The following is a 26639-nucleotide window of genomic DNA, read 5'->3' as shown; positions in this document are numbered from 1 at the left end:
AAGACAACCCCATGAATCTATCCTCAACTTATATCATTATACATATCTACAAATATATAACATGAAGCATGCATATAAATCTCTGAAAACAAGCCACTTGCTTAAAGACTTATGTGTAACAAAACCAAGTCTCATTGCCATGCATATTGAAGAATGGCCAAATTTACATGCATATCAACAACTATTTCTTCCCCATTTCTCCTATAAAACCCACTAATTCAATCCATACATTCTCCATTCTCCACAGTTTTCTAGCTTTCTTTCTTCCACCCTACAAAAATGGCTAAGTCCACTAGTTATTTTCTTATAAGTTGCTTATTCTTTGTGTTGTTTAATGGGTGTATGGGTGAAGGAAGGTTTAGAGAGTTTCAACAAGGAAATGAGTGTCAAATTGATAGGTTAACTGCCCTCAAACCGACGAATTGGATTCAGGCGGAAGCTGGGTTAACTGAGGTGTGGGATTCTAATGAACAAGAGTTTAGATGTGCTGGTGTATCTGTTATTAGGCGCACCATTGAGCCTCATGGTCTTCTTTTGCCTTCTTTTACTAGTGCTCCTGAGCTCATTTACATTGAGCAAGGTGAGAAACTATGCTGTATATATAAATATTGTATTATTGTTAGTTTAAACAATATATCTTGAGGGCTTAATCATCGATATAATTTAGTTTTTGGTTTGGTTTATTATATCAGAGCGAGCGTAATAAAAGATTACGAGTTCGAATTTCATCAGCCTATGTTATAACTACACTTTTAGCCCATAGGGCTCTTGTCTAAGGGGCGTGTTAGAGTATGTAACATATCTTGGGAACTCTATGTACCATAGAATTAAAATTTTGGTTAAGTTAGTTCCTTGACAACTATGATATCATTTATTTATTAGAGTATATAACATATTATAGGACCCTCAATCAACTTTTAATTAAGTTGATTTTTTAACATGCTATTAGACCTCAACTTGACAATAGGTTATGAGTTCAAATCTCTATTTGAATATGAATATTCAACGTCAAGTATTAATTGGACATACGTTGCCAAAAGGTTTTCGTGTTCAATAAAACATATATTGAGGTCTCAATCATAACCTTTAAATTAAAGTTTAATATTTTGGCTTCCAAATTGTAGTTTTGGTTTTGTTGGTTATTGAAAGCGGAAATGTTGATGCAGGAAATGGAATAACTGGGATGATGATCCCAGGATGCCCAGAGACATATGAATCAGGGTCACAACAATTCCAAGTAGTAGAAGATGAACGCATTAGGGAGCAAGGCAGCAGGAAGATTGGAATGCGAGGCGGTCGCTTCCAAGACCAACACCAAAAGATCAGACACTTCAGGGAAGGTGATATCCTTGCTATGCCTGCAGGAGTTTCTCACTGGGCTTACAACAATGGTGATCAGCCTCTTGTTGCTGTTATCCTTATTGACACTGCCAACCATGCTAACCAACTTGACAAGAATTTCCCCAAGGTATCATTTCTTTTTTGGTTGATGAGTAGGTCGTGTTTGATAAACGACTGATACTTGATTACAATTTGATCAGCTAATTTTAAAAATTACTTTGATCAACTGACTTTAAATCAATAAGTGTTAGAGTATACTCTATTTCAATGACTTTTAACATCTTGAGTATACTCTATTTCAATGACTTTTAACATCTTAATTGTCCATTTCACTCATTTTGTCCCATTTTCTTATTTGTTATTTTTTTTTACAATATTATTTTTACTTTACCTTTCTTTATAACTTTTTTTACAATATTACTTTTACTGTACCTTTCTTTATAGTGGTCCCCTCTATTTTTCTTTTTGTCCTTTACTTATAATTTAGCAAATTACATACCACTTAAGTATAGTCTCCTCTAAACTTTCTGCCCAAATAAAATGGGATAAAGTCATTGAAATGGAGAGAGTATAACATATTCTGGCCCCACAACCATAAGCTTAAGCTTTCGATGAATTTGAATTTCATCTATCTCTCATTTTAAAGTGGAATATTTTACATCAAGCATAAGGAGAATCTAAGAAGAGTCTATGCTATATCCACACCCCTTTACATGAAAGGGCGTGTTATACATATTTGAAGTTAAAACTATTCTGCCCAACACCCATATATATATATATATATATATATATATATATATATATATATATATATATATATATATATATATATATATATATATATATATATATATATATATATATATATATATATATCTTCTTGTAATATGAACAATAATACACAACAAGAATGAACAATAACATATATTGCAAATGAACTTTGCAGAGATTCTACCTGGCAGGCAAACCCCAACAAGAACGTTCCGGAGAGCACCAATTCAGTAGGGAATCTCGACGTGGCGAACGCAACACGGGCAACATTTTTAGTGGCTTTGAAACCCGACTCCTAGCCGAATCCTTTGGAGTTAGTGAGGAGATAGCTCAAAAGCTCCAAGCCGAGCAAGACGATAGAGGCAACATTGTTCGAGTCCAAGAAGGTTTACATGTGATCAAGCCCCCAAGCAGGTCATGGGAAGAAAGAGAGCAAGGTAGTGCTTCAAGGGAAGGCAGACACCATGGCAGACCATGGGAAACAGAGCAAGGTGGTAGCAGGGATTCAAGGTACCTTCCCAATGGTGTGGAGGAGACTATTTGCTCGGCTCGACTCGCCGTCAACATTGATGATCCTTTTGAGGCTGATGTTTACACCCCTGAAGCTGGACGGCTTACTACTGTTAACAGCTTTAATCTTCCCATTTTGCGCCATCTTCGCTTGAGTGCTGCCAAGGGTGTTCTCTACGGGGTAAGTTTAGATCAACTTGCTTGAATGCCAGCAAATAATCAGTAAAATACAAGATGTACACACTTTATAAACTAGGAAGATATCATTCGAACACCATATTGCAATGGGAGGACGTGCTCTAATGACTTATAAAGTGTGCCAACCATCTTTAATTTATAATTTATCGATGTGGGATAAACCATCCCAACAGTTTAAGAACAATCTATTTTTTCAAACAATCTGATCTGGTTTAGACTGAAATTTATGGTTTGGTCTGGTCTGATTTTATTGTCAAGTCAGACTAAACCTGGACTATGTGCAACCAGACTCAAACAACCCAAACTACACTTAAATCTCCTCTTGTTTTTTGCTATTAGGGTGTTGATAAAGGGGCGGGATATTCAGGGCAAGTCTAGTATCACATGTTTTGCTACGAAAAAAGCGAAATATTGTCAATTTTGAACGAATTACGAATTTAAAAAGTAAATTAACTAAGTAAATTATGTTACTCTGGTCAAGTCACACAATCTATTATAACCACATTTGGATTATAGTATAGCAAATGATGGAAATATGAGTAAATTTTATTTCTGATCATGTATAGTACATTTGATGCAGAATGCAATGATGGCACCTCACTACAATCTAAACGCCCACAACATAATGTATTGTGTACGAGGACGCGGTCGTATTCAAATCGTGAACGATGAAGGCCAGTCAGTGTTTGACGAGGAGCTATCGAGAGGACAATTGGTGGTGGTTCCACAAAACTTTGCCATCGTAAAGCAAGCCTTCGAAGATGGGTTCGAGTGGGTGAGCTTCAAGACAAGTGAAAACGCAATGTTCCAAAGCCTCGCAGGGCGTACTTCTGCTATCCGATCCTTGCCGGTAGATGTTGTCTCGAACATCTACCAGATCTCTCGCGAGGAAGCTTTTGGCCTCAAGTTTAATCGGCTTGAGACTACCCTTTTTCGCTCTAGCGGCCCAAGGGAGTCCCAAAGGAGAATCAGCATTGCCTAAGCATAAATTCACGTTGATTTTTGATGCGATGCAAAGAGTTTGTAGATTGTTTAGAATGCAAAAATAAGAATGTAATAATAATAATAATAAACCTTTGGGAAGAGTTGTATGTTTTGAAGGTGTTTTGTCAAGAATATGTAGGGTTTGAATTTGTATATTTATCAATGATGATTGCAGAGTTTGAATACGACACTTAAATTAAATAAGAAAAAAACAATATAATGGGCCAATTTGAAATATAAAGCATAAGTTGACAAAGCATACTCATTTCTAATTTGAATTAGTGTCAAAATAATGAGGTACTTTTTAAGGAAACAATGAATATTTGATGATAAACGAGATAGTAATTAAAAGAATGTTAAAATATATGGATGTGATTAAAAAAACGGTGAATTCTTATCTAAAAATAAAAATATTGCAAAATAGATAGAAGTGCAATATATCAAATTAGTAAATAATGCTAAATGACTATGATAAATATATCACGGGAATTATAATTCTCCCCCCTTCTGTATAATGGTTATTTGCAACCCCTTTTCAGCTTTTTGTAACAAAAGTTTGTTTTGTTATTTTGTCCTATTCTCTTTTGCATAGTGTAGGAGTATGACAGCTCGTTAGGCTGTTTTCTTGAAGCTACTATTCCTTGTATATATAAACTACCTTTATTGTGCTTGGTGATAGCTTTTACACACAAATAATAAATGCAATACTCTTTCCTTCTTCTTCACTGATTTCAGTTCTTGCAAAGCCACTACCATGGCTACCATTAACATGGTATCAGAGCAAGATAGGTGCTAATCTTCATTTTTTTTCTCTCTCTTTTTCTTTATGATTCTCTTGTTCTTTCCTTCGATTTATCTTCTACTACATCTAAATGGCTGATTCTAATTCTAATCTTGATTCAACACAAAATTTTGCATCTGTCTACTGCTTATATCCTTCGGATCATGCTAATCTAAAGCTTGTCAATATACCATTTGATGGAGTTGGTTATGGAGACTGAAAGCGCTCAATGATAATAGGTTTGATTGCTAAAAATAAATTGTGCTTTGTAGATGGAAGTCTCACTATTCCTTCAGATTCTAATCCTAACAAGAAAGTCTGAGAAAGATGTAATAACATGGTGATTTGTTGGTTGATATCATCACTGGATCACATGATGGCCAAGAGTGTCATGTACTACTCCATTGCACATGAAATCTGGACTGACCTTGAGGAACGTTTTGATACTACAACTTCTACTCAAATCTATTCTTTACATGAAGAGCTCTCTAAACTTTCTCAAGAAAATAACATGAGTATTGCTGAATCTTTTACAAAAGTTGTTAAATCATTATGAGATGAAATTGATAATCTAAATCCTATACCTACTTGTGATTGTAATGGATGCTCTCGTGGTTTAACTAAACGAATGCTAAAACTCCAGCAGGATCAGTGTTTAATGAGTTTTTTTATGAAAGTTGATCATCAATATGGTCCAATTAAGACTAATATTTTAATGCTGCCTGAGTTACCAAGTATCACTACTGCTTATTGTATGCTTCAACAGGAACAGAAACATAAAGAAATTTCTAAGATGAACACACCTCACAATGATTCTATGGTTTTTGCTCACATAACAAGCATTACAAACAAAATTCTAGTTCCTCCAACAAATCTTATACTAACACTGATTCCAAACGGCATACTGCATATTATTGTGAGCATAGTAAAATTGCTGATCATTTTGTTGAAAGATGTTTTAAGCTTAATGGTTATCCACCTGGCTTTAAGCATAAGAAATTTGCTGGATGTGTGATTGATGAGGCGCCAAAAATAGATAAACCAGATTTTGGCTTAACTACAGAACAATTGCAGAATCTCTTGAACTTCTTGAATAACCATAAAGAAAATGTTCCTGTTACTATGCATTTGGATTTTGAGGAACCGTCTTGTTCTGCAAATCTTGCAGTTGCAAATCTTGCAGGTAAATTTTGTTTTCTTCACACGCCCATTACATCAAAATGGATAGCTGATAGTGGTTCTACTGACCACATTTGCAATTCTTTTATCTTCACTCAAAAAATTAATAATCCAAAGCATAACATTACTATTCCTGTGGAAGAAAAGTGGCAGTTGATCTTTATGAGGATGTTGCTTTAAAGGAAGGTCTTATTCTCAAAGACGTGCTATATGTTCCTACATTTCAGTTCAATCTGATTTCCGTGCACAAATTGTGCGCTGATATTTGCACTAATGTTATTTTTACTAATGGTGAGTGCCTCCTTCAGGACCATTCAAAGACAAGAACTCTTGGTAAATTGTGAAATGGACTCTACTATGCTGATATTTATTCCTCAAAATCCCATAACCTTCCACAAAATTCTGCATATGTTGCTGCACAATCTCTTATACAGTCTATGAAATCCATTGAGCTAGCTAAGTTGTGGCATCTTAGACTAGGTCATTTGCCTTTTTCACAAATAAAAATTTTATTTCCTAATATTGATGTAAATAAAGTGCATGAATCTACCATATGTACTATTTTTCCTGTTGCAAGACAAACTAGAAAGACTTTTTTCTCTAGTTCTATAAAGACAACCAAATCTTTTCAATTGATTCATATTGATGTATGGGGCCCATACAAGTATGTTACTCATGATGGATATCGTTTTTTCTTAACCATTGTTGATGACTTTAGTAGAGCAACATGGATTTATCTCATGAAATCTAAAGATGAATCTATTTCTTTTATTAAACAATTTTATGCTTATGTCGAGACTCAATTCCAAACTCATATCTCACTAAAGGCATTTTTCACCAAAAATCTTGCGTTGATACTCCAAAATGAGGTCATTGAACGAAAACATCGTCAACTTCTTGAAATTGCTCGCGCCCTATCCTTCCAACCCAACCTTCCTTCACGATTTTGGGGCGAGTGTATTAAGACAGCCGTATACATTATCAATCGTATACCTTTGTCTTATATACACAATTTGTCTCTTTATGAAAAACTTTATGGTCAACCACCTAATAATTCTCACTTTAATCTTTTGGATGTCTTTGCTTTATGTCCACAAAGAAGCAAGTAAGGCTCAAGTTCCATCCTAGATCCGATTTTTTCATTTTTATAGGCTATGCCTTTGGTAAAAAAGCCTACAAAACCCATAACCCTCTAACAAATAAAATTATCATTTTTAGAGATGTCTCTTTTTAAGAGCATCATTTTCCTTATCACTTTTCCACACCTCCCAACAATCCTCTTTCCAAGTTTTATCTTTCTGCAATGACACCTACACCTACACCTACATATGATGTGTCCCCTTCTTTCTTTAATATCCCACCTAATCCTACTCCACCGTCCACTCCCTCTTCAAATCCCCTTAGTACTTCTTCTGACCTTACTACTACTTGCTCTTATCCTACTCCATTAACTTCTTCCTCTCCTACTCTTGACCACCCTTCCTCAAACATCTCTCTCATTGTTGACTTGTCACAACCGCCCCTTATTCAACATCCAAGAAGATCTTCTCGACCTCACCATACACCTTCCCATCTCAAAGATTTTATTTGCACTACAACACACTGGTGTAATGTTGTTACTTTTGATTCTTTGCCCTTCTCCAATTAAGCTGTGCTACTCTCTCAATCTCAATGGATTGAATCCCCTAGCTATAAAAATTGGATCCTCTTTGGGTCCAAATTATGAATTCTGAATTGAAAGCTCTACAAGATAATCATACTTGGGATATTATTCCCTTTCCTGTTGGTAAGAAAACCATTGGTTATAAGTGGGTCTACAAAGTGAAGTTAAAATCCGATGACTCTGTGGAACGGTATAAGGCTCGTTTAGTGGCCAAAGGTTATACACAAGAATATGGTGTTAATTTCTTAGAAACTTTCTCTCCTTTTGTTTGCATGACTACTGTCCGATATATCATAGCTCTTGCGGCATCCTACAATTGGCTCATTTATCAAATTGACATTAACAATGCGTTTTTGCACGACGTTCTTCATGAGGATGTTTATATGCAGATTCCCGATGGGCTTACTCAATCTCCTAATATGGTATGTAAACTCTAGAAGTCTTTATATGGTCTTAAACAGTCTTCTCATCAGTGGTTCTCTAAACTTACTCATGAGCTATTTACTCAAGGCTTTTCTCAGTCCAAGCTTGATTACTCTCTTTTTACTCACAAGACTTCTACTTCCATCACTATAGTGGCTATCTAAGTTGATGATATTATCATTATTGGGGATAATCCTAGTCTTATTTCTCAACTCAAATCACATTTGCATCATGTTTTCAACATCAAGGATCTTGGTCGTTTGGGTTTTTCGTTGGGTCTTGAAGCTTACTATTCGGACAAGGGTATTATTCTCACCCAATGCAAATTCAGTGATTCTGCTTTTCCAGACCTAAAACCACATCCCACCCCATTACCTTTAAAACTCAAACTATCCAAAGATGATTCTCCTCCACTGTCTGACCCTACATTTTACCGAAGCCTAATTGACAAACTTAATTTTTTAACCCATACACGCCCCGATCTCTCCTATTCTATCCAAACTCTAAATCAACACATGCAGCATCCTACTAAACCATCTCCAGCTTCTCAAACATACTCTTGGTTACTTTTCTGCTACTCTTGGTAAAGGCATTTTACTTGCAGCTTCTGACTCCATTACCCTCTAGGCTTATTCCGACTCTGATTAGGCTTCTTGTCCTAACACTAGGCGTTCCAATTCTGGTTTTATTTTTATGCTTGGTTAATCTCTTGTCAGCTGGAAATCCAAGAAACAAGCTACTTGTTAGAGCAAGTGCCAATAATCTTAACAATGACGTTAACTTTAAACATTTAATCGAACATGCTTTGTCTTGTACTTTAGAGAGGGTCGATAAAGATGTGTCGAATGTGGGTGGTTTAAGGTTTGGAACGGTTGATGAGGGTTGTTTGATCAAAGCAACAAATAAAGGAACAAACTGTGAGCTGCTCGACCAGCCGCTCGGTCGAGCAAAGGGTCGCTCGACCGGTCGAGCGGGAGTGGCTCGGTCGAGCAACAGGTCGAGCGGGGTGTGCAGAACAGGTCAGTAGCTTCTCTGGAAGCTCGCTCGGGTCGAGCGGAAGATCAGAAGACTGCATTGGATGCTGTTTTCGTCAGAATGTGAAATGACTATGCAATTGAATGGGTGCATTACTTGCTGGTTTATTGTGATGTTTATTACTATGTTTATTGTCATAGTTAATAGTGTTGTTAATTGTGCTTTATGGTGATTAATGAGGGAATACTAAGGGTGATGAATGCCTTGCCTATAAATAGGATTCATCACCCATAGTAACACACACCACAAACACATATTGTTGAGAGGGCTATTGCATTGTTAGAAACTTGAGAGTGTTCTTACTTTGCTTTAGTATTTGTGATCTTGAGAGATTGTTCTTAAGATAAGGGAGTTTATTATACTTGTAATTGTTGAATTCAATATAATAAACTACATTTGAGGGGAAGGTATTCTAAATACCTCATAAACACTTGTGTTCTTATCTTGCATTATTTTTCATTTGTTTTTCCTTTGTTGAACCTCTTTGAGGCTTGCATATTCGCTTGCGCTTTCACTACTGTTTCTAAATCATCTTAAGAGGCCGAATATAAGAATGGCCACTACTTCCGCTGTTTGGGTTGTTCGTTTGTTAGAAGATCTTGGTGTCACTAATCTTAAGCCTGTCACTTTACACTGTGATAACATGTCTTCTCTTCATATTGCTCAGAATCCAGTTTACCATGAGCGTACAAAACACATTAAAGCCGAGTGCCACTTCACCCGCGAAAAAGTTATGGAAGGTCTCCTACAATTGACTTATCTTCCTACCACTTCTCAACTTGCTGATGTCTTCACTAAAATCCTCCCGTCTACTCAGTTTTTCACTCTTCTCCACAAACTTGGCATGTATACCCCTCCCAAGTTTGAGGGGGGATGATAAATATATCACGAGCATTATAATTCTCCACCCTTCTGTATAATGGTTATTTGCAATAACCACTTTCAGCTTTTTGTAACAAAAGTTTGTTTTGTAATTTTGTCCTATTCTCTTTTGCGTAGTGTAGGAGTATGACAAGCAACTATTCCTTGTATATATAGACTACCTTTATTTTTCTTGGTGATAGCTTTTACACACAAATAATAAATGCAATATTCTTTCCTTCTTCTTCACTAATTTCGGTTCTTGCAATGCCACTACCATGGCTTCCATTAACAGACTAAGACCAAGAGAGTAGTCCTAGTATTTTTATTCAGCTCATCTTATGAGATTGTCTTATCATAAACATACCAATATAATTTGCTCATTTTTCTAATTGATCTTTCTAAAATTGTAATAAGTGATAGCTTTTATATACTAATGGTCCATTTGGTTAGTGGTATTAAATTGTGGTAATGGGAATGATTTATAGTGTAAAATTTCATCAAAAGTTCCATATCATTCACATGGTAATGAAACTTTGATCACAAAAAAGTTTTTTTATTTATAAATTTCTATTACCATCTAATACCACATCTCTCAATGGTAATGCATTGGAATGAACTTTATGAATAAAATGAGATGATAGAAGTTGGACAAGCATGGCCATCAAGGTAGCCAAAAGATTTTTCAACTAAAATTACACTAGTTTTTCATTTCCATTACCATCGTTTATTACCATCTACCAAACGGGCCGTAAATGTTAGGCAACCAACCCAATAGAAATAATATTATTATGAGATCGTATCATTTAAAAATTGTAATTTTTAAAATTGTCGATGATAGTAATATTTTTCCTCACAATTCTCAGAACAAATTCTTTGGCTTTGGATCTGATTTTAATTCTTTGGCTTTGTATCTGATTTTAATTCTTTCTCTAATAAGTACTAATCGTTCACGAAATAGGGATTTGATTTTCTTTGGTTTTGTATTTGGTTTTGCATTAGATCTGGGTTTTTCGATTTAATCCTGTTGGTTCTGGTATAGTCTTTATACTCTTTGCTTTCATCTATTTTGATATAATCATGATCTATTTCGGTTTAATCATCATCCGGTATGGTCTTTTTACTCTTGGTTCTGGTTTTTGGTTTATTTTGATTTTAATTGTTTTTTTTTTTTTTACTATCTCTTTGATTTTTTTTAATCCGAAAATCAAGATCTGCTTTTAGTACTTTACCTGATCTGTTTTCATTTATGATAATCTTACTGTTGTTTTTATGTTGATTTTTTTTTTGATTTTGATCTGCTGTGTTGTAGTCTTATATCATTACTGTTTTCATTTATGATAATCTTAATTTTTTTGATTTGTTTTTAATCCGAAAATCATGATCTAATTTTAGTACTTTACTCGATCTGTTTTCATTTATGATAATCTTACATATTGTTTTTATGTTGATTGTTTTTTTGATTTCGATGTGCTCTTTTGTAGTCTTATGTCATGTTTATTTTGATCTGATTTTGATTTTGATAATGTTTTTTTTTTGGATTATCTCTGTGATTTGGTTTTAATCCGAAAATTATGATCTTTTTGTACTACTTTACTTGATCTGTTTTCATTTATGATAATCTGGCATGTTGTTTTTATGTTGGTTTTTTTTTTTATATCCATCTGCTCTGTTGTTGTCTTATGTCATGTTTTTTTTTATCTAATTATGATTTTGATTATGTTTTTTTTATTATCTCTTTGATTTGTTTTTAATCTGAAAATCATGATTTGGTTTTAGTACTTGACCTGATCTGTTTTCATTTATGATAATCTTGCATGTTGTTTTTATGTTGATTTTTTTTTTTTGATTTCGATCTTCTCTGTTGTACTCTTATGTCTTTTAATAGTGATCAGATTTTTCCTATCCTTTTGAGGCTGAAATGTTGTGTTTCTTGGTTTATTGAGTTTGATCTGTTTTGCTGTAGTTTGTAGTTATGTTAAAGTAATGCAAATGGTTGAATTTTGATCAGTTTTTTATTATGTCTATTAATGTTGATCAGTTTTTTATTCTGTCTATTTTAATAGTGATCAATTTCGCTGTAGTTTGATGTTATCTTAAACTAATGTAAATGGTTGATTTTTGATCAATATTTTATCATGTCTATTAATTTTAATCAGATTTTTATTATGTCTACTTCCTCTGTTCTGTTTTTATTGCTACATAAGAATACGTTGCTTTGTTGCCTTTGGAGATGAAACAAAGGAAAAATCGCCCGACTCATTGATGTCCAAAGAGAATTTATGAAATATGAAAATATCTTTGGTTCGTGGTATGATCATTATTATTTGAACTGTGGGAAATTAAATTCTCTTGGTGATTCTGAACAAGAACCCCCACCTTGGTACTACGGTTTACCAGATGAGGAGGATTATGCATTATTTGAGAAGATAGAACCTAAACCAAAGCGGCCACGCAAGACGACAATCCGTGTGAACATTCTAACTTTTATTTAATTATTTATGATGATATTTATGCTGTTGGAAAATGTTGTCTTGTTGGCTATGCTATGTAGTGTGTCCCATACTTATCTGCTTTTTCAATGATGTTTGTTATTTGTCTGATGAAATGTGTATATTGTAATGTGTTTCATTGCCACCTTAGATGACTTGACATGAGCATGAGATATTAACATATTTATAACTTGCCATCTGATGTTGTTTTATTGCCACACCAATTTCTTAGTATGAGGCTGAAACTTAATAAAGTTACTGATTTGGCAATGGTCAATGTTTTTTATCTCAATGTCGTTTCAAGCACTAAGATGACGCTGAAATACTTACATTTGCACAATTTCAAATGATGTTAAACATTAAATTTGAGAGTTAAATAAACGTACACAAGTGAAACATGGATTGATTAATGATGTTTAACTTGATTAGATTTTTGTGTGTAATAACCACCTCAATGACTAAATGGAGAGGTGTGCATAAGTTCATAGTTACAAAAGGTTGTCATAAATATTCTTTCCTTTACAAAATGTTGATCCATTACATAACATTGTAATGATTTAGAAAATGTCTACTTAACTAAAGTTAGACAACCCTTGTGATTCAAAAATATAAGGGTGTTAATCCATGTCTACATATTGATAATTAATTTCAATCATCTTGTGGAAGATCATTGAGATTAAATATACCATGAGATAAAAATTGATGTGCTGCATCTTTAAGTTCTTGCGGAATTTCTAATTTTCTAGGCAACATACCCAACCTGTCCAATCTTTGTTTTCCAATGTGCGGATTCTTGTAATTATTACCACCTATAGTTTTCAACACCTCTATCATGCATAGTTGATATTGTATCCACGTGTAGTTCAAAAGTTTTGGTTCAAAAGTGTCGTATGCATTATTGACCGCCTTGATCAAATTATTGAGGTCTTTCGGGAATGACTTGAATTGAATTGATTATAGTGCACTAAACAAACCCAAGTCTAAGATGTTCATATCTGGACTAGATGCCGGTTGACAAACTAGTCTTATGTTAAATCCATCTGTGTTGGCTTCTTCATTGAATGCTTGATCATTTGTTAAAATATGTGGCTTGGCGTTAACTTGTTGAATCCAAATATCTTTGATTCCATTTGTTGGTCATTTCAATCTGATTGTTGGTAGAACTTCATTGATTAGTTTGTCTCGAAGAACATCTCGTGTAACTTTTGCTATTGCTCTTAACTGTGGTGTACCTACTGGTCTGTTTTCTGACCTCCTCATTACATAATAAGTCTCTATGAATGGAAAAATTCCTATTTTTCATTCCACAATACTTCTCCAGTAGAACTAATTTGAGGTCTTGCAACAGCTGCTATAAATATTACTTTACCTATGAAATTTTTATTTTGCACACACCTATATAGTTCTTCCTCTTCCCAAGGAAATACATAATACCTTTGTGTTTCCCTACTCATGTGAAACCATTTTTCATCGATTTGACCATAAAAGAAAATGGGACACATAAGCTGGAGTATCACGGAAGAAGCAATTTAAAAGAGTAGCGACATTGAGACAAGAAGACGTACAAATGCACAGCGCACTGTACAATAAACAAGATTTTTTTTCATTTCCTCCAAAAAAAATACTGATTTAATATTTTCTATTTGGTTCTATTTGAGTAGTGTAGACTGTGTAGTCCATATCTCATCACTTTACTGACCATGAAAGCTTTATAGAAAGTGAGTGAACCCAGTGAGTTAGTAGTACTGAGTCAGTGTAGAAATCTGCAAAAGGCCGAAATGGTGAGGTCTTCTATTTGTTCACTGAGTCAACTCGTTTTTCTAATTTACATAATGTTATGGTGTTGCTTTGGTTCTCCTTCAATGGCTTCTAGGCCTGGATTTCTATTTACTGCTACTACACATCTTGGACGATGCACTCCCCAGTAAGCATTCTTTCTCCATTATTTTATCTGCATTATTTCACATCTCCTGTTACCGAGTCATTCTACGTGGAATCGCCCGAGTTTTGTTTTTACTGTAGCCCCTCTTGTAATAGCATTATAGAAGCATTAGCTTAAATTCAAAAATACTCTAAAACTTAGGCCATAGGCCCATAGCTAGCTTTTGGTGGGGAAATCCAACAAATGAAGTATATATACTCCCTTCGTTCTATTTTCAAGCATTTTTTTATTTTAATCTGTCCCATTTGATTAACGTCATTTTTATTTTTATACGATAATTTATTTTTTTTTTAATCTTATTCATATATTAAAACATTAAAACAAATGTGCGTTAAATATAAGTTAAATATAAGGTCGCATTATGTTTAAAATAAAAATAAAGTAATGAGATATATTAAAACAAGTGCTACAAATTTCATGTGACAGATAAAGTAGAAGCCTTAGCTTGGTGTTGCTTTGTTTTTGAATTTTAAGCTTGTCTTGATTTGAGCCATTTTTGATCCATCGGAAATAGTAACTGTAAAAGTAATTGTTTGAGATAGTAGATTAACTTAACTACTTAACTGTTATGAAATGTTTAATAAAATTTTCATTTCGACTATTGTATGATTATTAGAGAAAAACTTGTCAAAAATTAATAAAAAAAACTTGACACTATTTTATTTTATCGTTAAAGTCCATTTTAAACACTTTTTCTTATTATATTGTGTGATAAATTAAAAAGTACTGGTTAGAATTCAATTAAAAAATCAACAAAAAAAAAATAATTATTGTCACACTTTTTAATCGAAGAAACGCGCCCTTATTTAAATACTTGTTTGCTTTCCACGAGTGAACTGAGTCAGTGAGTGTACTCACCCGAGGCAACTCGCTGTATCTTATTTTTGTTGGAATTACACTTTACAGGTACTGGGGAAGCAGGGAGGAAAAATGGCCAAAGATGGTTCCACAAAGATCAACGGTATCAAAGATGTTCGGATCAAGAGCAACTGAACGGTTCAGATTTGATCTGACATTATTAGAAGCAGCAAACCGAAACGACGACGTTGATAATGCTTTTGAAAGACTGTTAAAGCAATCAAGCGCTGCCTTGTTGAATTCTTATGCTAGAGTGGGCTATCCTTATAAGGCCTGGGAAATAAAGGCCCTTTTCTTACAGGGCTTAATTTCAAAAAAGGATGCAGCCCGACAGGCCCAAATTCTTATGAAGGCTAATGAGGCTTGTACTTGATATTTGTAATGTTCTAATGACTACTCTATTTTGTAAACTCTAATTCAAACGTGAAGTGATTTTCATGTTTTAAGGATGGTATAGAATATAGTCTCACCGTAAGACTGTTTTATTTGAAAATTTGTGATGTAATTTTACCTTTATATTAAATTCTAAAACCTTTTTTAACATTTGAAAAATTAGTCAAGCCGCACAATATTGGTTCCTTATTGATTTGAAGTGAACCAAAAGAATTGTTTAAATGAGAAGAGAATTTATTTTAGAGAGATGTTATAGAGATATAGTTAAAGAAAAGATAAAAAAGGGATGAGAACCGACAACACAAAGGAGGCGGCAACTAATAATGTATCCATTTTTACAATAATACTCCCTCCAATTCATTAATTGTTCTATTAATTTTTTAACACTATTCATCGATCACTTGTAATTTGTATTTTATTTTTAATTTAAATGTTAAAATATATTTTAAATTTGTTTTATACATTATTTTTCTAGCTTGTCAATTATTCAACAAAATTTAGTCTGGTTTTTTTAGCCTCCCTATATTAAAGTTTTTGACTTCACGCCTTTAGTTAGTACTTCTAATTTATTAACCTCAAAAGAGGACAAATAGTAAGCGAGGATATTTATAGGAGACTATATATGTGGAGGAAATATGAAACTACACTTAAATGCTTGAATATATAGTTGAATTGTTGAACATATTGAAATGCTTTCGCTATCGATCAAGTTTGTCATTTTTGGGTACTACTCTTAATAATTACAAAAATAGTATTGTTAAAAATTAAAAATAATTTTTATGTAATCATATATCGAAATTAAAGACTTAATAAACATATATAAACTAATTAATGGGTTAAACATGTTTTATCAACTGATTTTAAAATGAAATTTTATTTAATTTGTGTGCTATTAATTTTCCTCTAATATAAATAATGTATAGAAGTCTTTAAGGACAAATTTATTTTCAAATAGTAATTAAATCTTTGATAAATAAATACTTCGTAAACTTGGTGAAGATGACATTGCATTTTCTCATGAGAAACTATTTTCATTTGAAAATAGTGGAATGACAAGACCAATATAATAAATGTCATTTCTAAATGTCTGCTTACTCTCTTTACTTGATAAATATAAAATATCAACTATGTGAGCTTGTCCTATTGTGCGTGCCAGTTATTTAATTCAATCGTCTTTCCATATAAATTGAGTCAATAATGAGTTAAAATAGTAAAATATTTTTAAATAAAAAAGATAAATATAAAAAGTATAAAAAAATAAGGTTATTTTCAAAAATAAAATGAGATAAATTTATTAAGAGATATTATATTTGTTTGGTGATATTTGCATGGCTGTATAATTTTGGCATGACACAATTATTAAGGAGATGAATGGTTATACTTGATAGTAAAATATCATTATTATTAAATAACAATAAAAATATAAGAGTTGATATTAAAATAAAAATGTAACAGTTGATATTAGAATAAAAATCAAAAGTTAATATTATACTTTCTTTTCATCTATTTTACAATACAACAAGTCTTGTTGTATAGGCCTGTCTCATTTTAAGATGAGACGATTTCATACAACACTTGGTGTACGGTAAAATAGATGAAAAGAAAGTATAGCCACTCTAATGGGATAGACTATATATGAAGCAGTGCAATATGATGCATGAATGTTGCCTCTTTTTGTCTTAATCATTGCCTAATTGGTATCAATCTTAAACTTGCACCTTTTTTTATTTTCTTTTTTCCACACATAAAATCTCATGTTCACAAATTTCCTTGTAATTTCCAAGCCTTTTCCTCATGTTTAATTCTACTCTACCGTTGTCCCGTCCCATCAATAACTAGTTCTACCGAATAGGATCATAACTGTAATGATGTATTCTTTTATAATTAAAAAATATATAGCATGTCAATATTTATAATAATAATTATAATATATAAGGTTTATTTTTGTTATTTTTTCAATTACATGTTAAAGTTCAGAACAAATCCTTTATAGAGAGGGTTAGTTTTTTTTCAATTTGCCTAGGACTCATAACATGATATTTGTTTTTTTAAATTTGCACCATATAACTTAAAAACTCGGACATATATAATTAAGTTATAATATAGTATAATTTCAAAAGGACCGTGAAAGTAATTATGTTTATACGGTGGTAATAAGCAAATACATTTGTTGTATAATCTAACAAATGAGGTAGACCGTAGAATATATTGTAGAATGATGAGTTGAAGCTAGCCGACTCGAGTAGAAAGAAGGATCAAATATGGCTGCTTTTGTGTAAAAGAAGTTTATAGACAGCTTATAATAAAGTGTCATGTACAATTAATTTTTAGGAAAATTTACCCAGAATAATCCAATCTATTCACGATTTTCCTACAATAATCCCAACTATCGATTAACCAAGAATAATCCCAATTATTGACTCACTTAACCTGTGCTGTTGTTGCTCTTGTGCAACAGGTAATTTTCTGGCATTTAGTCAATAGTTGGGATTATTGTAGGAAAATCGTAAATAGGTTGGATTATTCTGGGTAAATTTTCCATTTTTTAAAATATTTATCTTTTTTTTTATATTCAAAATGACTTGCTACAATAGGTAGCAGGTCACCCGAGTGTACCCAAGGCAAAGACCCTCCTAAGTTCGGATTATTCATGGTTAATCGATAGTTGGGATTATTGTAGGAAAATCGTGAATAGGTTGGATTATTCTGGGTAAATTTTCCTAATTTTTATTTACATATTTAATTTAATTTTTATTTTTAATCATAAATTACCCTATTTTTACTAAAAGAGAGTTGAAATATATAAATAAAATTATATATATATATATATATATATATATATATATATATATATATATATATATATATATATATATATATATATAATATTTAAATAAGAAAATGAGACAAAGAAAATTGAAATGATCAATAAGACATATTTAAAGAAAGTAGCAAACATAATTTTTTCCATTAAGATTGTCGCTCGCATAAATGCTCCATCAATCTTTTTTTTTGAGTAAAAATGCTCCGGTAATTAACCATATTAGAATGATGAGATCAACCAAATTTGCTTGTGATTCAATGAGTAGAACATCTGGAGTAGAAGGTTTGGAGTTTGACATTTACTAGGCATAGGTATCAACTGGGGTTTCTTGAGTGCGCACATCTCTCTTTACTCCCTCATCGAGGAAACGGGTATGATTTGTCCGCATCTTTCATGAAAAAAAACCCCTCATCAGAACTTTGCTTTGTGCGGAATACTAGGAGTGTCCTTTACCTTTAGAATGATGAGATTACGTCTCATTTAATCATTCTCTATTTTCATCTGATTCACGATACATAATTTTAGAAGTTTATAATTTTATATCAAAATTTTCTAATAAATACTTTATACCAAAAATTAAATCCTTTAATATGTGAGGAAGTTTATCATATGATTTAGCTAGTTTTCTTTCCTTGCCAAAAGAACACAAAACAATCATGGCAGATTTACTTTCTCAGTAGTATATAATTAATCATGGAGCATGTCTTTGCATGGTGGGTCTTACTAAAACACTCACTAAATAAGACGCAATAAGACAGGTCGATTTTAGTAATTAAACACCCAAGTGGCTGCTAATATATACTACTTCTATAAAAAAAATAAAATATTCATGTGAAATTTTGTTAGATTCGTCTCAATATATACTTTCCAAAACTCAACTCTCTAGAATTTATAAAAAAAACTCACAATTTATATTCTTTAATTTTAAAGTTTACATTAGAATCTACGAAAAAAATAATTGAAAAGAACATTAAAAAATAAAAAGAGTAGTATATTAATTAATTCAAACCTGAATATCATAAAGCGGCTCTCATGCACTTAATATGCTATTTGAAGGCCGATTTTATGCAATCTTACTTTATTAGTGATTAACACTAATAAAAAGACTAATACGATGATGATAATGACTAATAAAAAAGCTAATTTTAGTTGACCTTTGGTAGTATACACAGTACACAGATATATCGACTTTAGTCCATTATAATACGAATTTAGATAAGTAGTTAAGTACTACAATTTTTTGTGCCCGTTGAAATTAGTGAAGAATTAGATTAAAAAAATAATATCCACAAAATCTGCTTTAATCAGAAATCTCATCACTAATGAACCAGATCTGCTCAGAAATCAGAGTAGTATAAAATAATTATTTGGCTTTTTTTGCATCTGGAATATTCAAATAATAAAAGACAAATTGTAAATGGCTTTGGTTGCTCGTGATAATTATTTTATATAGGAAAAAGATTATGCATATCAAAAGTGATTAAGAAAGTCCATTTAGACTGCTAAACTATCTTTATTCACAATTACCAAATAATCTCATATGTTTTGGTGCTAATATTAAATCTTTTTAGTCCTAAATAATCTACATTTTAAACACCTACTTCATTTCATTATATTTCGTATATTTTTTTTATTTAACTGTTTTAAATTATTTATTACATTATTAATTTTGACAATAAAACAACTATATTAATGTCAATTTTGACCCGGCCCTTTTTCATACCCATACCTTAAAATTTTTTTATCACAATCTTTTTAAAAGTTATAATGATCACAAAAATATTAATTTCTTAATTTTTGTGCATAGCACTTTGAGTAACAGGTAAAATACGGAATTAGTAAGTATATTTATAGAATATGCCGTTAAATTGTTGTACATTTTTGTGTGGACATGTATATTCATATAAATTTTTTAATTTAATTGCCTTAAGAACATTATGTTTAGTTTTTGTGTGCAACATTTGTTGTGCTAATTCAAGGGCCAAATATCAAGAATACAAAGAGACAATGTTACATCAAATTGACAATTCCAACCATATTACATGTGAGGAGACATACCAAAAACTACCCAAAAGAAAAATAAAGATGTACTTTTATAAGAGATCATTTCTTAATAAAATGATTTTAAATTCTAAAATTATGTATGAAATTGACTATTTAATCTATATATGAAGCACATTTTTTGATGAAATCGTCTCATATAACAATTTGTGAAAACCTAACTACCTAGAATATTACTCCCTCCAATTCACTACTAATGTCCCATTTATTTTACGTACTCTATCCAATGCACTTATTCAATTCTTAATATCTCTAATTGTACATTATTAAAAATTATGGAAAGTTGATATGAATAATTCTTGCATTGAGACGAATCAAACAAGATTCCACATGACTATATTTAAACTTATAGATTAATAATAAAATATAAATTAAAATTAAGAGATGAATAGTATCCAAAAAGCAAATGAGACGTTAGTGCTGAATTGGAGGGAGTATGAAATATGTTTTTAACACTAGTTCATTAGTATCCTTACTAAATCATCTCAGAAAATTCAGGTAAATCATCATTTCTTGTTAACAAATTATACCAAAAGAAGTCCATTTCATCACTATGAACTTTTGATCCCGACTTTGACTCTGACTCTGTTATTAAATTTTCCGATGAGTTGCTCAAATTGCAATGTGAAACACCAGGAAGATTATCATCTGTTGACATAGCAGTGTCTTCCACGGATAAAACTTCCATCCAAAAATCGTCGTTAATTTCCGGAAAATCGCCGATATAACCATTAGACAAACCCACATTTTCCTTGCTGAAATTGGCGTTATTACCTGAACTTGTACTAGTAATAATAGAACTTGTACTTGTACTTGTACATGGTTGTGGGGAGACTGGCTCACATTTTATGACCTTGGAAACCATGTTTTTTTCTTTGGATTTCGGTTTACGAGATCGCTTTTTGATGGTTCGAGCAATGGTGGTGGAAACAGTTTGATCTGGTTCGGTTTGCTTAACAAGTCTTTTCTTTAAGTGAGTGTGCCACACATTCTTAATCTCATTGTCCGTTCTTCCGGGTAGTCTTGATGCAATTGCTGACCACCTATGATTTTTGAAAGATTTTCTTAATTATTAGTATCATCACACATATTATCTCTATTATGAAATACTTGCAACACAAAAATTTTAACAATTATTCATCTTTATTATTATTTTATATATTACCGTTAAAATATTAAAATAATAATCAGTATCATCACTATTTATCAATAATTCTTATTATATGTTTTGTTTTTAATCTATAAGTTAAAATATAATCAATTGGAATGTTATTTGCTTCGTCTTATTATAAATTTTATTAATATTAACTTTTTATAATTTTTACTCAAATAATTTGAGATAGTAAATTAAAAACGTATATTAATAAATGTAGTAAAATTAAATAGACATTTAAAGGAAATACTCAAATAAGATAAAATATAACATTACAGTAAATGGGTTAGGTCAGGTCATAGCAGCCATGTATTGTATTGTACCAATTAGATAATGTGTTCATTCATGATTGCATACAAATCACTACCTAGTCCCCACCAATTTTTTATACAACAATCAAATCTTGCACAAGAATAAAATTTTGATGCCTTAAAACTTTAATTTATTATATTTAAATATTAAACTTTAACTTTGCAATTTACAAAAAAATTGACATTAAATAATTATCTAATTTTTCCATTTAGGCTTGGAAGGAGCTCAGTTTAGATGACGTGTCTTCCTTCCCTTAGGTTTGTAACAGTTTTTTTATAATAAAATTTTATTTTTTATAAAAAACCATAAATTTTTAAATAAAACGGTCTCATAATGAAATTATTTTTATTGAATTAGTTTATGTACATTTAGAACGTTAAGATGAATACTGATAATTTTAAAATAATCAATTATAAATTTAGACTAACTATATATAAAACGGAATTAAAACAAACTTTTTAGGAATAGGAGCCCTTTCAGGAATCTTGTAAGCACCCCAAATAATTTAAGTAGTACAGTTTTAGTGTTTATATAGGCATTAAGCATGCGACAAATTTCGTGTAAGGCCCACCGCTCGTGAATCATGAGGTGAGGGGTATATCCGTATATACATCATCAAGAATTAAAGTCGATTTTAACTGAGTCACCCCTAATTATTTTAAAAAAATTATTTTAATTGAGTCACCTCTAATCATTTAAAAAAAAATTAGGATTTGATAAATGGAAATTCAGTTTTCATTATTTTTTAAATGTTTTATTAATAAGTTTTTTATATGAATCCGTCTTATAATGAGATGGTTTCATATAATATTTTCTCAAAAAAAATATATATTAATGAATTTCACCAGGGAAGTACTAACATGTACATGTATGTAATTTGCATTTGCAAAAGTGACAAACTCAAAAATAATATATATAGCTTTTAGGGTTGTAAATAAGCATTAAATTTATTTCTTAAAATTGTATTGCTAATATTATAGTTTCGACTCGTTTTTCACTTATAATTATAATTTCAATGTAAATTACATAAATAATGATATATTTAATACTCATTTTTTTTGTGTATATTTATATTTTTAACTTCTTAAATACCACCCCCAAGGATTATGTAAATTATTACCCAATTGGTAAGTTAAATGTTACAAATTAAATGAAAAGTTAATTTATTTTAAGTTTAAAAAATCATTTTGGTTGAACGCAAACTAGAATTAGTCATGTTTTAGTACTAATGACTATTTATTAATTATCGTTGTTTTTAGTGCAAGTCAATTGGTTTCAACTTTCAATAGTAAAATGTAATATATTGAATTATTGACTATGTGGCGCATACCAATATTGACTATGGAAAATGGCTAAAAAAAAAAGGGACGTAACAATAAAGTAGCTTTCATTAATTTAGATCTACTAATTACGTTATTCACTAATTTTTTAAATACTGCACTTGATTGTGACATTTTATAAAAAAAAAATCTTATTATCAGTAGCAATTAAGTATATTGGAACGAAGGTAATATATGGTAGGCTGAGGGCAGAAGTGATCAAAATGAGATTTAAACCTATAACTTATTTTAAAAAGTGATACTTGAAATTAAGTTCAGATTGATCTCTGCGTTATTTTCTAATTAAAAGTATACGTTTATTGAAAATTTAAATGCTAGCCAAGTTTTAATCTACATTTAATTTAATTAAGTAAAAAATTTGGAGCCATTATGACCAAAAAATTTAATACATAAAGACTACCAATTTGGCTTATAAAATTATAAAATAATTAATAAAAATATTAAATAATAAAAAAATTGATGAAATAGTTTACCTATTTCCAAGCATTTCATGCAATTTGATAATAGTTTCTTCTTCATCTTGGGTAAAATTGCCTCTTTTAATATCAGGTCTCAAGTAATTTGTCCATCTAAGCCTGCAACTCTTCCCACACCTTAACAAACCTAAAATCAATCAAATTTTAAAAAATGTTAGTATTTTTTCATTAATAAAACATTTAAAACTTGATAAATAAAAGTTCGATTTTAATTATCTGAAGGATCAATTTCCCGTCCCCTTTTAATTACCCGTAAAAGATTATCCATACCCGAATTTTATTTTTCAAAAAAATAATCAAATCAAATAAAGTAAATAACAATATACATATATATTGATCAAGAAATTAATGTAAATAAATTGATAAAATAAAGATAATTAGAGAGTAATTAAAAAGTAAGATTAATTACCGGCAAGTTTAGGAAGTGCACGCCAATTATTATGACCATTAAGGCGAATGTAATTAATTAAGATTTGATCTTCTTCAGGAGTCCATGGACCTTTCTTCAATCCCATCTTCTCACAACATGGAGCTCTTCCCATTTTCTCTCTCCTCTTCTCTTTTTTTTTTTTAGTTTTTTTTATGTTTTTTGAGAGGAAATTGAAAGAGAGAAATATTTTCTGGGTTGCTCTCTGAAAGTTATGCACGCTTGTAGTTTCAAAATGCACTGGAGATTGGTTTTAGTTGTAGATTTATATATACTTATATAGTCTTGAGTCTTGACCATTTGAGTGTTGAGAAAATGGTACTATTTAGTTAATAAATAATGGGTATATGATATTCGGAGCATTTAGGTTTCTATATAAAAATTAACAAAATTTTTTTGTTATCAATATTTTTAAATTTTTAAGTAAATCTAATATAGAAATTGGAAAATAATTAATATTTTATATAATAATTTTACCTTTTCAAGAAAAAATAAATGGTAAAATAATAAAGTATAATCAAAAACTTATGTTTCCAAAGAAAAATAATATTAAATTACATAAATTATATAATAAATAATACTTCTATGTCATTTTGAGATTGTTACTGATAGAAATATTTTCTCTTATAATATGTCACTATCAGTAGTTATCGCAAAGGGATAAAGGATACACACATCGATGAGAGAATTTTATATTGAGGTGTTTGGCAAATTATAACTTATTTTGGCATAAATTGTGAGTCAGATGATGCTAGTGTTTGGTAAATTAACTGCTTGAAACAATTTATTGTTATAAATGTTGCTTTTGAACAAACTTCTTACAACATCGGCTTAAAATCAGCGGGTCAAACCAGATGAAATCAACTAGTCAAATTAGCTACTAATTATCAGTTGTTAGTTGTTTGCCAAACACCCTATTATTATCTCATTAATAATATAACTTGACGCTATTGATTTTAAATGATACTTACTCTTTAAATGAGACAAAACCCCTCTACTTATTTGATTTAATAGTGTTTTAAAATTACTTCTATGAAATAATGTTATATTTACTCTGGTTCAAATTATTTCCTAAACTTCTTATTTTCATACTATCCGATCTATTCATTTTATCCTAATGTATTTATTGAGTATGAAAATGTTGATTTTATAAAAGTATACATTACGGATAATTAAACAAGATCACATAAAATTATTATTTTTCTTATTGTATAAAGAATAAGAAGTAAATTAACATTGATTGATAAATAGTAGTTACAATTAAGTGTAGCAACTATTTTGAACAATCAATATAAAATCATATTTTGTATCAATTAAATAAATATCACTTTTCTTTAATAAGATTTTTTTAATTATCACCCAACTCTCCTCTTTTCTCGGCTTAGAATTAGAAAAGGTTATATATAATCAATACTACACTGTCCAACATCAAAAAAACATTAAAAATAAAAATGATTAAAATAATTTTAAATTTAATTAATTGATTTCTGTTAGAAGCAAAAGGTTGAAGACAAAATCATAAGAGATTGTCAATAATCATGATTCGTGATCATATTTCTATATTACATATTACTATGTGATTTTGAGCCAAGGAAGGAAGATTAAGATTTGAATTTTTGATGAGTTATATCTGTACAAAAAAAAAAACAATGGATGACAAACAGGAAATATAGTTCCTATTTGTATATTATAGTTTTCTTATACAACTAGTTTTATATATATGAGAACATGTCATCATGCAATGAACCCATATAATCAGTTTATTTTTCTAATTGATCACTTTAAATATTAAGTGATCACTTAGTTTATAAGTAATTACTTGAAGACTTCTATAACATTTTAAGAATGTAAGTGATCATTTTAAGATTATATGTAACCAATTTGAGATTATAAATATATATTGGACCGGAATTAGTTTCACTGTAAGACCATCTCATTTGATAATTTCTCTTTTAAAAAAGCATCATATTCTTCTATAATAATTGCACATTATTGGTATAAAAATAATCATTTAGAATAGGTTTTATTAACAAGGAGCAGTATATTCTTTTTTACATTACAAATACAATTGTACGATTGAGGTGAGGGCCTCAAGCCCCGCCCAGCCCACAACCTAATTTTTTTAACAAACCCGTCGATTCATTATTCATCTGTCCTTGTAACTAAATTTGACTTTAATTTATTTTTCAAATAAATTTAAATTATGTAGAAATTTATGTCGATATAAACACTGATTTTTATTTTTTTAATATTCAAGTCAGAGTTTGATGGTAAATAAAGAAAAAGATTAAAATGAGATTAAAGAAAGTGGTGTATCAATATCCAACATATAAAAATGATGTAATATGAATTTAACAATCCAAATTAACAAATGATACAAATTAAATGTAAGAAGGAGTAATTGTTTAATTTTCAAATACAAATTTGAATAGATTGACCTTTTCAAGTCCATGGGGACATACTAAATTTGATTATCTCCAAGTTATTACGTTTTTTTTTTAATAATAGAATTTTAACACTTACAGCATTTTGAGTTATTATTTTTTGGCAAATTGCTATTAATTTTACAACTAGTCTCTTGAAAGATCATCTCTTTGAGAGACGTATTTCAAACC

The 26639-nt window shown here is 30.7% G+C and overlaps 3 protein-coding genes across 3 annotated transcripts; 2 read left to right on the top strand and 1 right to left on the bottom strand.

Annotated features, from left to right (window-relative positions):
* The first annotated feature begins 236 nt into the window (after positions 1–236).
* On the top strand, positions 237–3963 carry LOC130799749 (11S globulin seed storage protein Ana o 2.0101-like). Its single transcript, XM_057662967.1, has 4 exons — positions 237–580; positions 1167–1468; positions 2288–2803; positions 3401–3963. Exons 1-4 carry the CDS (start codon positions 280–282, stop codon positions 3800–3802), a joined length of 1521 nt encoding a protein of 506 aa, XP_057518950.1. The 5' UTR covers positions 237–279; the 3' UTR covers positions 3803–3963.
* Positions 3964–13817: 9854 nt separating this feature from the next.
* LOC130799860 (uncharacterized) lies at positions 13818–15584 on the top strand. Its single transcript, XM_057663125.1, has 2 exons — positions 13818–14162; positions 15087–15584. The coding sequence occupies exons 1-2, from the start codon at positions 14017–14019 to the stop codon at positions 15409–15411; spliced, it is 471 nt and encodes a 156-aa protein (XP_057519108.1). The 5' UTR covers positions 13818–14016; the 3' UTR covers positions 15412–15584.
* A 5124-nt stretch (positions 15585–20708) lies between these two features.
* Positions 20709–24329, bottom strand: LOC130799859 (transcription factor MYB14-like). Its single transcript, XM_057663123.1, has 3 exons — positions 24007–24329; positions 23595–23724; positions 20709–21359 (listed from the first exon to the last, which is right to left on the bottom strand). The coding sequence occupies exons 1-3, from the start codon at positions 24137–24139 to the stop codon at positions 20792–20794; spliced, it is 831 nt and encodes a 276-aa protein (XP_057519106.1). The 5' UTR covers positions 24140–24329; the 3' UTR covers positions 20709–20791.
* Between the last annotated feature and the right edge of the window lie 2310 nt (positions 24330–26639).

The sequence above is a fragment of the Amaranthus tricolor genome, chromosome 14 (assembly GCF_026212465.1).
Source record: "Amaranthus tricolor cultivar Red isolate AtriRed21 chromosome 14, ASM2621246v1, whole genome shotgun sequence".
Taxonomy (NCBI): domain Eukaryota; kingdom Viridiplantae; phylum Streptophyta; class Magnoliopsida; order Caryophyllales; family Amaranthaceae; genus Amaranthus; species Amaranthus tricolor.
The sequence above is the reverse complement of the archived record's forward strand: the minus strand, read 5'-3'. Positions and strand labels throughout refer to the sequence as shown.

What these genes read in the sequence shown, in the direction of transcription:
- LOC130799860 (XM_057663125.1), top strand. Translation starts at nt 14,017, where the DNA reads ATGGTGAGGTCTTCTATTTGTTCACTGAGTCAACTCGTTTTTCTAATT. An exon ending in CTTGGACGATGCACTCCCCA is followed by an intron (nt 14,163 to 15,086) that starts GTAAGCATTCTT and finishes TACACTTTACAG; the next exon opens with GTACTGGGGAAGCAGGGAGG.
- LOC130799859 (XM_057663123.1), bottom strand. Translation starts at nt 24,139, where the DNA reads ATGGGAAGAGCTCCATGTTGTGAGAAGATGGGATTGAAGAAAGGTCCA. An exon ending in TGCACTTCCTAAACTTGCCG is followed by an intron (nt 23,725 to 24,006) that starts GTAATTAATCTT and finishes GATTGATTTTAG; the next exon opens with GTTTGTTAAGGTGTGGGAAG. An exon ending in CATGAAATGCTTGGAAATAG is followed by an intron (nt 21,360 to 23,594) that starts GTAAACTATTTC and finishes CAAAAATCATAG; the next exon opens with GTGGTCAGCAATTGCATCAA.
- LOC130799749 (XM_057662967.1), top strand. Translation starts at nt 280, where the DNA reads ATGGCTAAGTCCACTAGTTATTTTCTTATAAGTTGCTTATTCTTTGTG. An exon ending in GCTCATTTACATTGAGCAAG is followed by an intron (nt 581 to 1,166) that starts GTGAGAAACTAT and finishes ATGTTGATGCAG; the next exon opens with GAAATGGAATAACTGGGATG. An exon ending in TTGACAAGAATTTCCCCAAG is followed by an intron (nt 1,469 to 2,287) that starts GTATCATTTCTT and finishes TGAACTTTGCAG; the next exon opens with AGATTCTACCTGGCAGGCAA.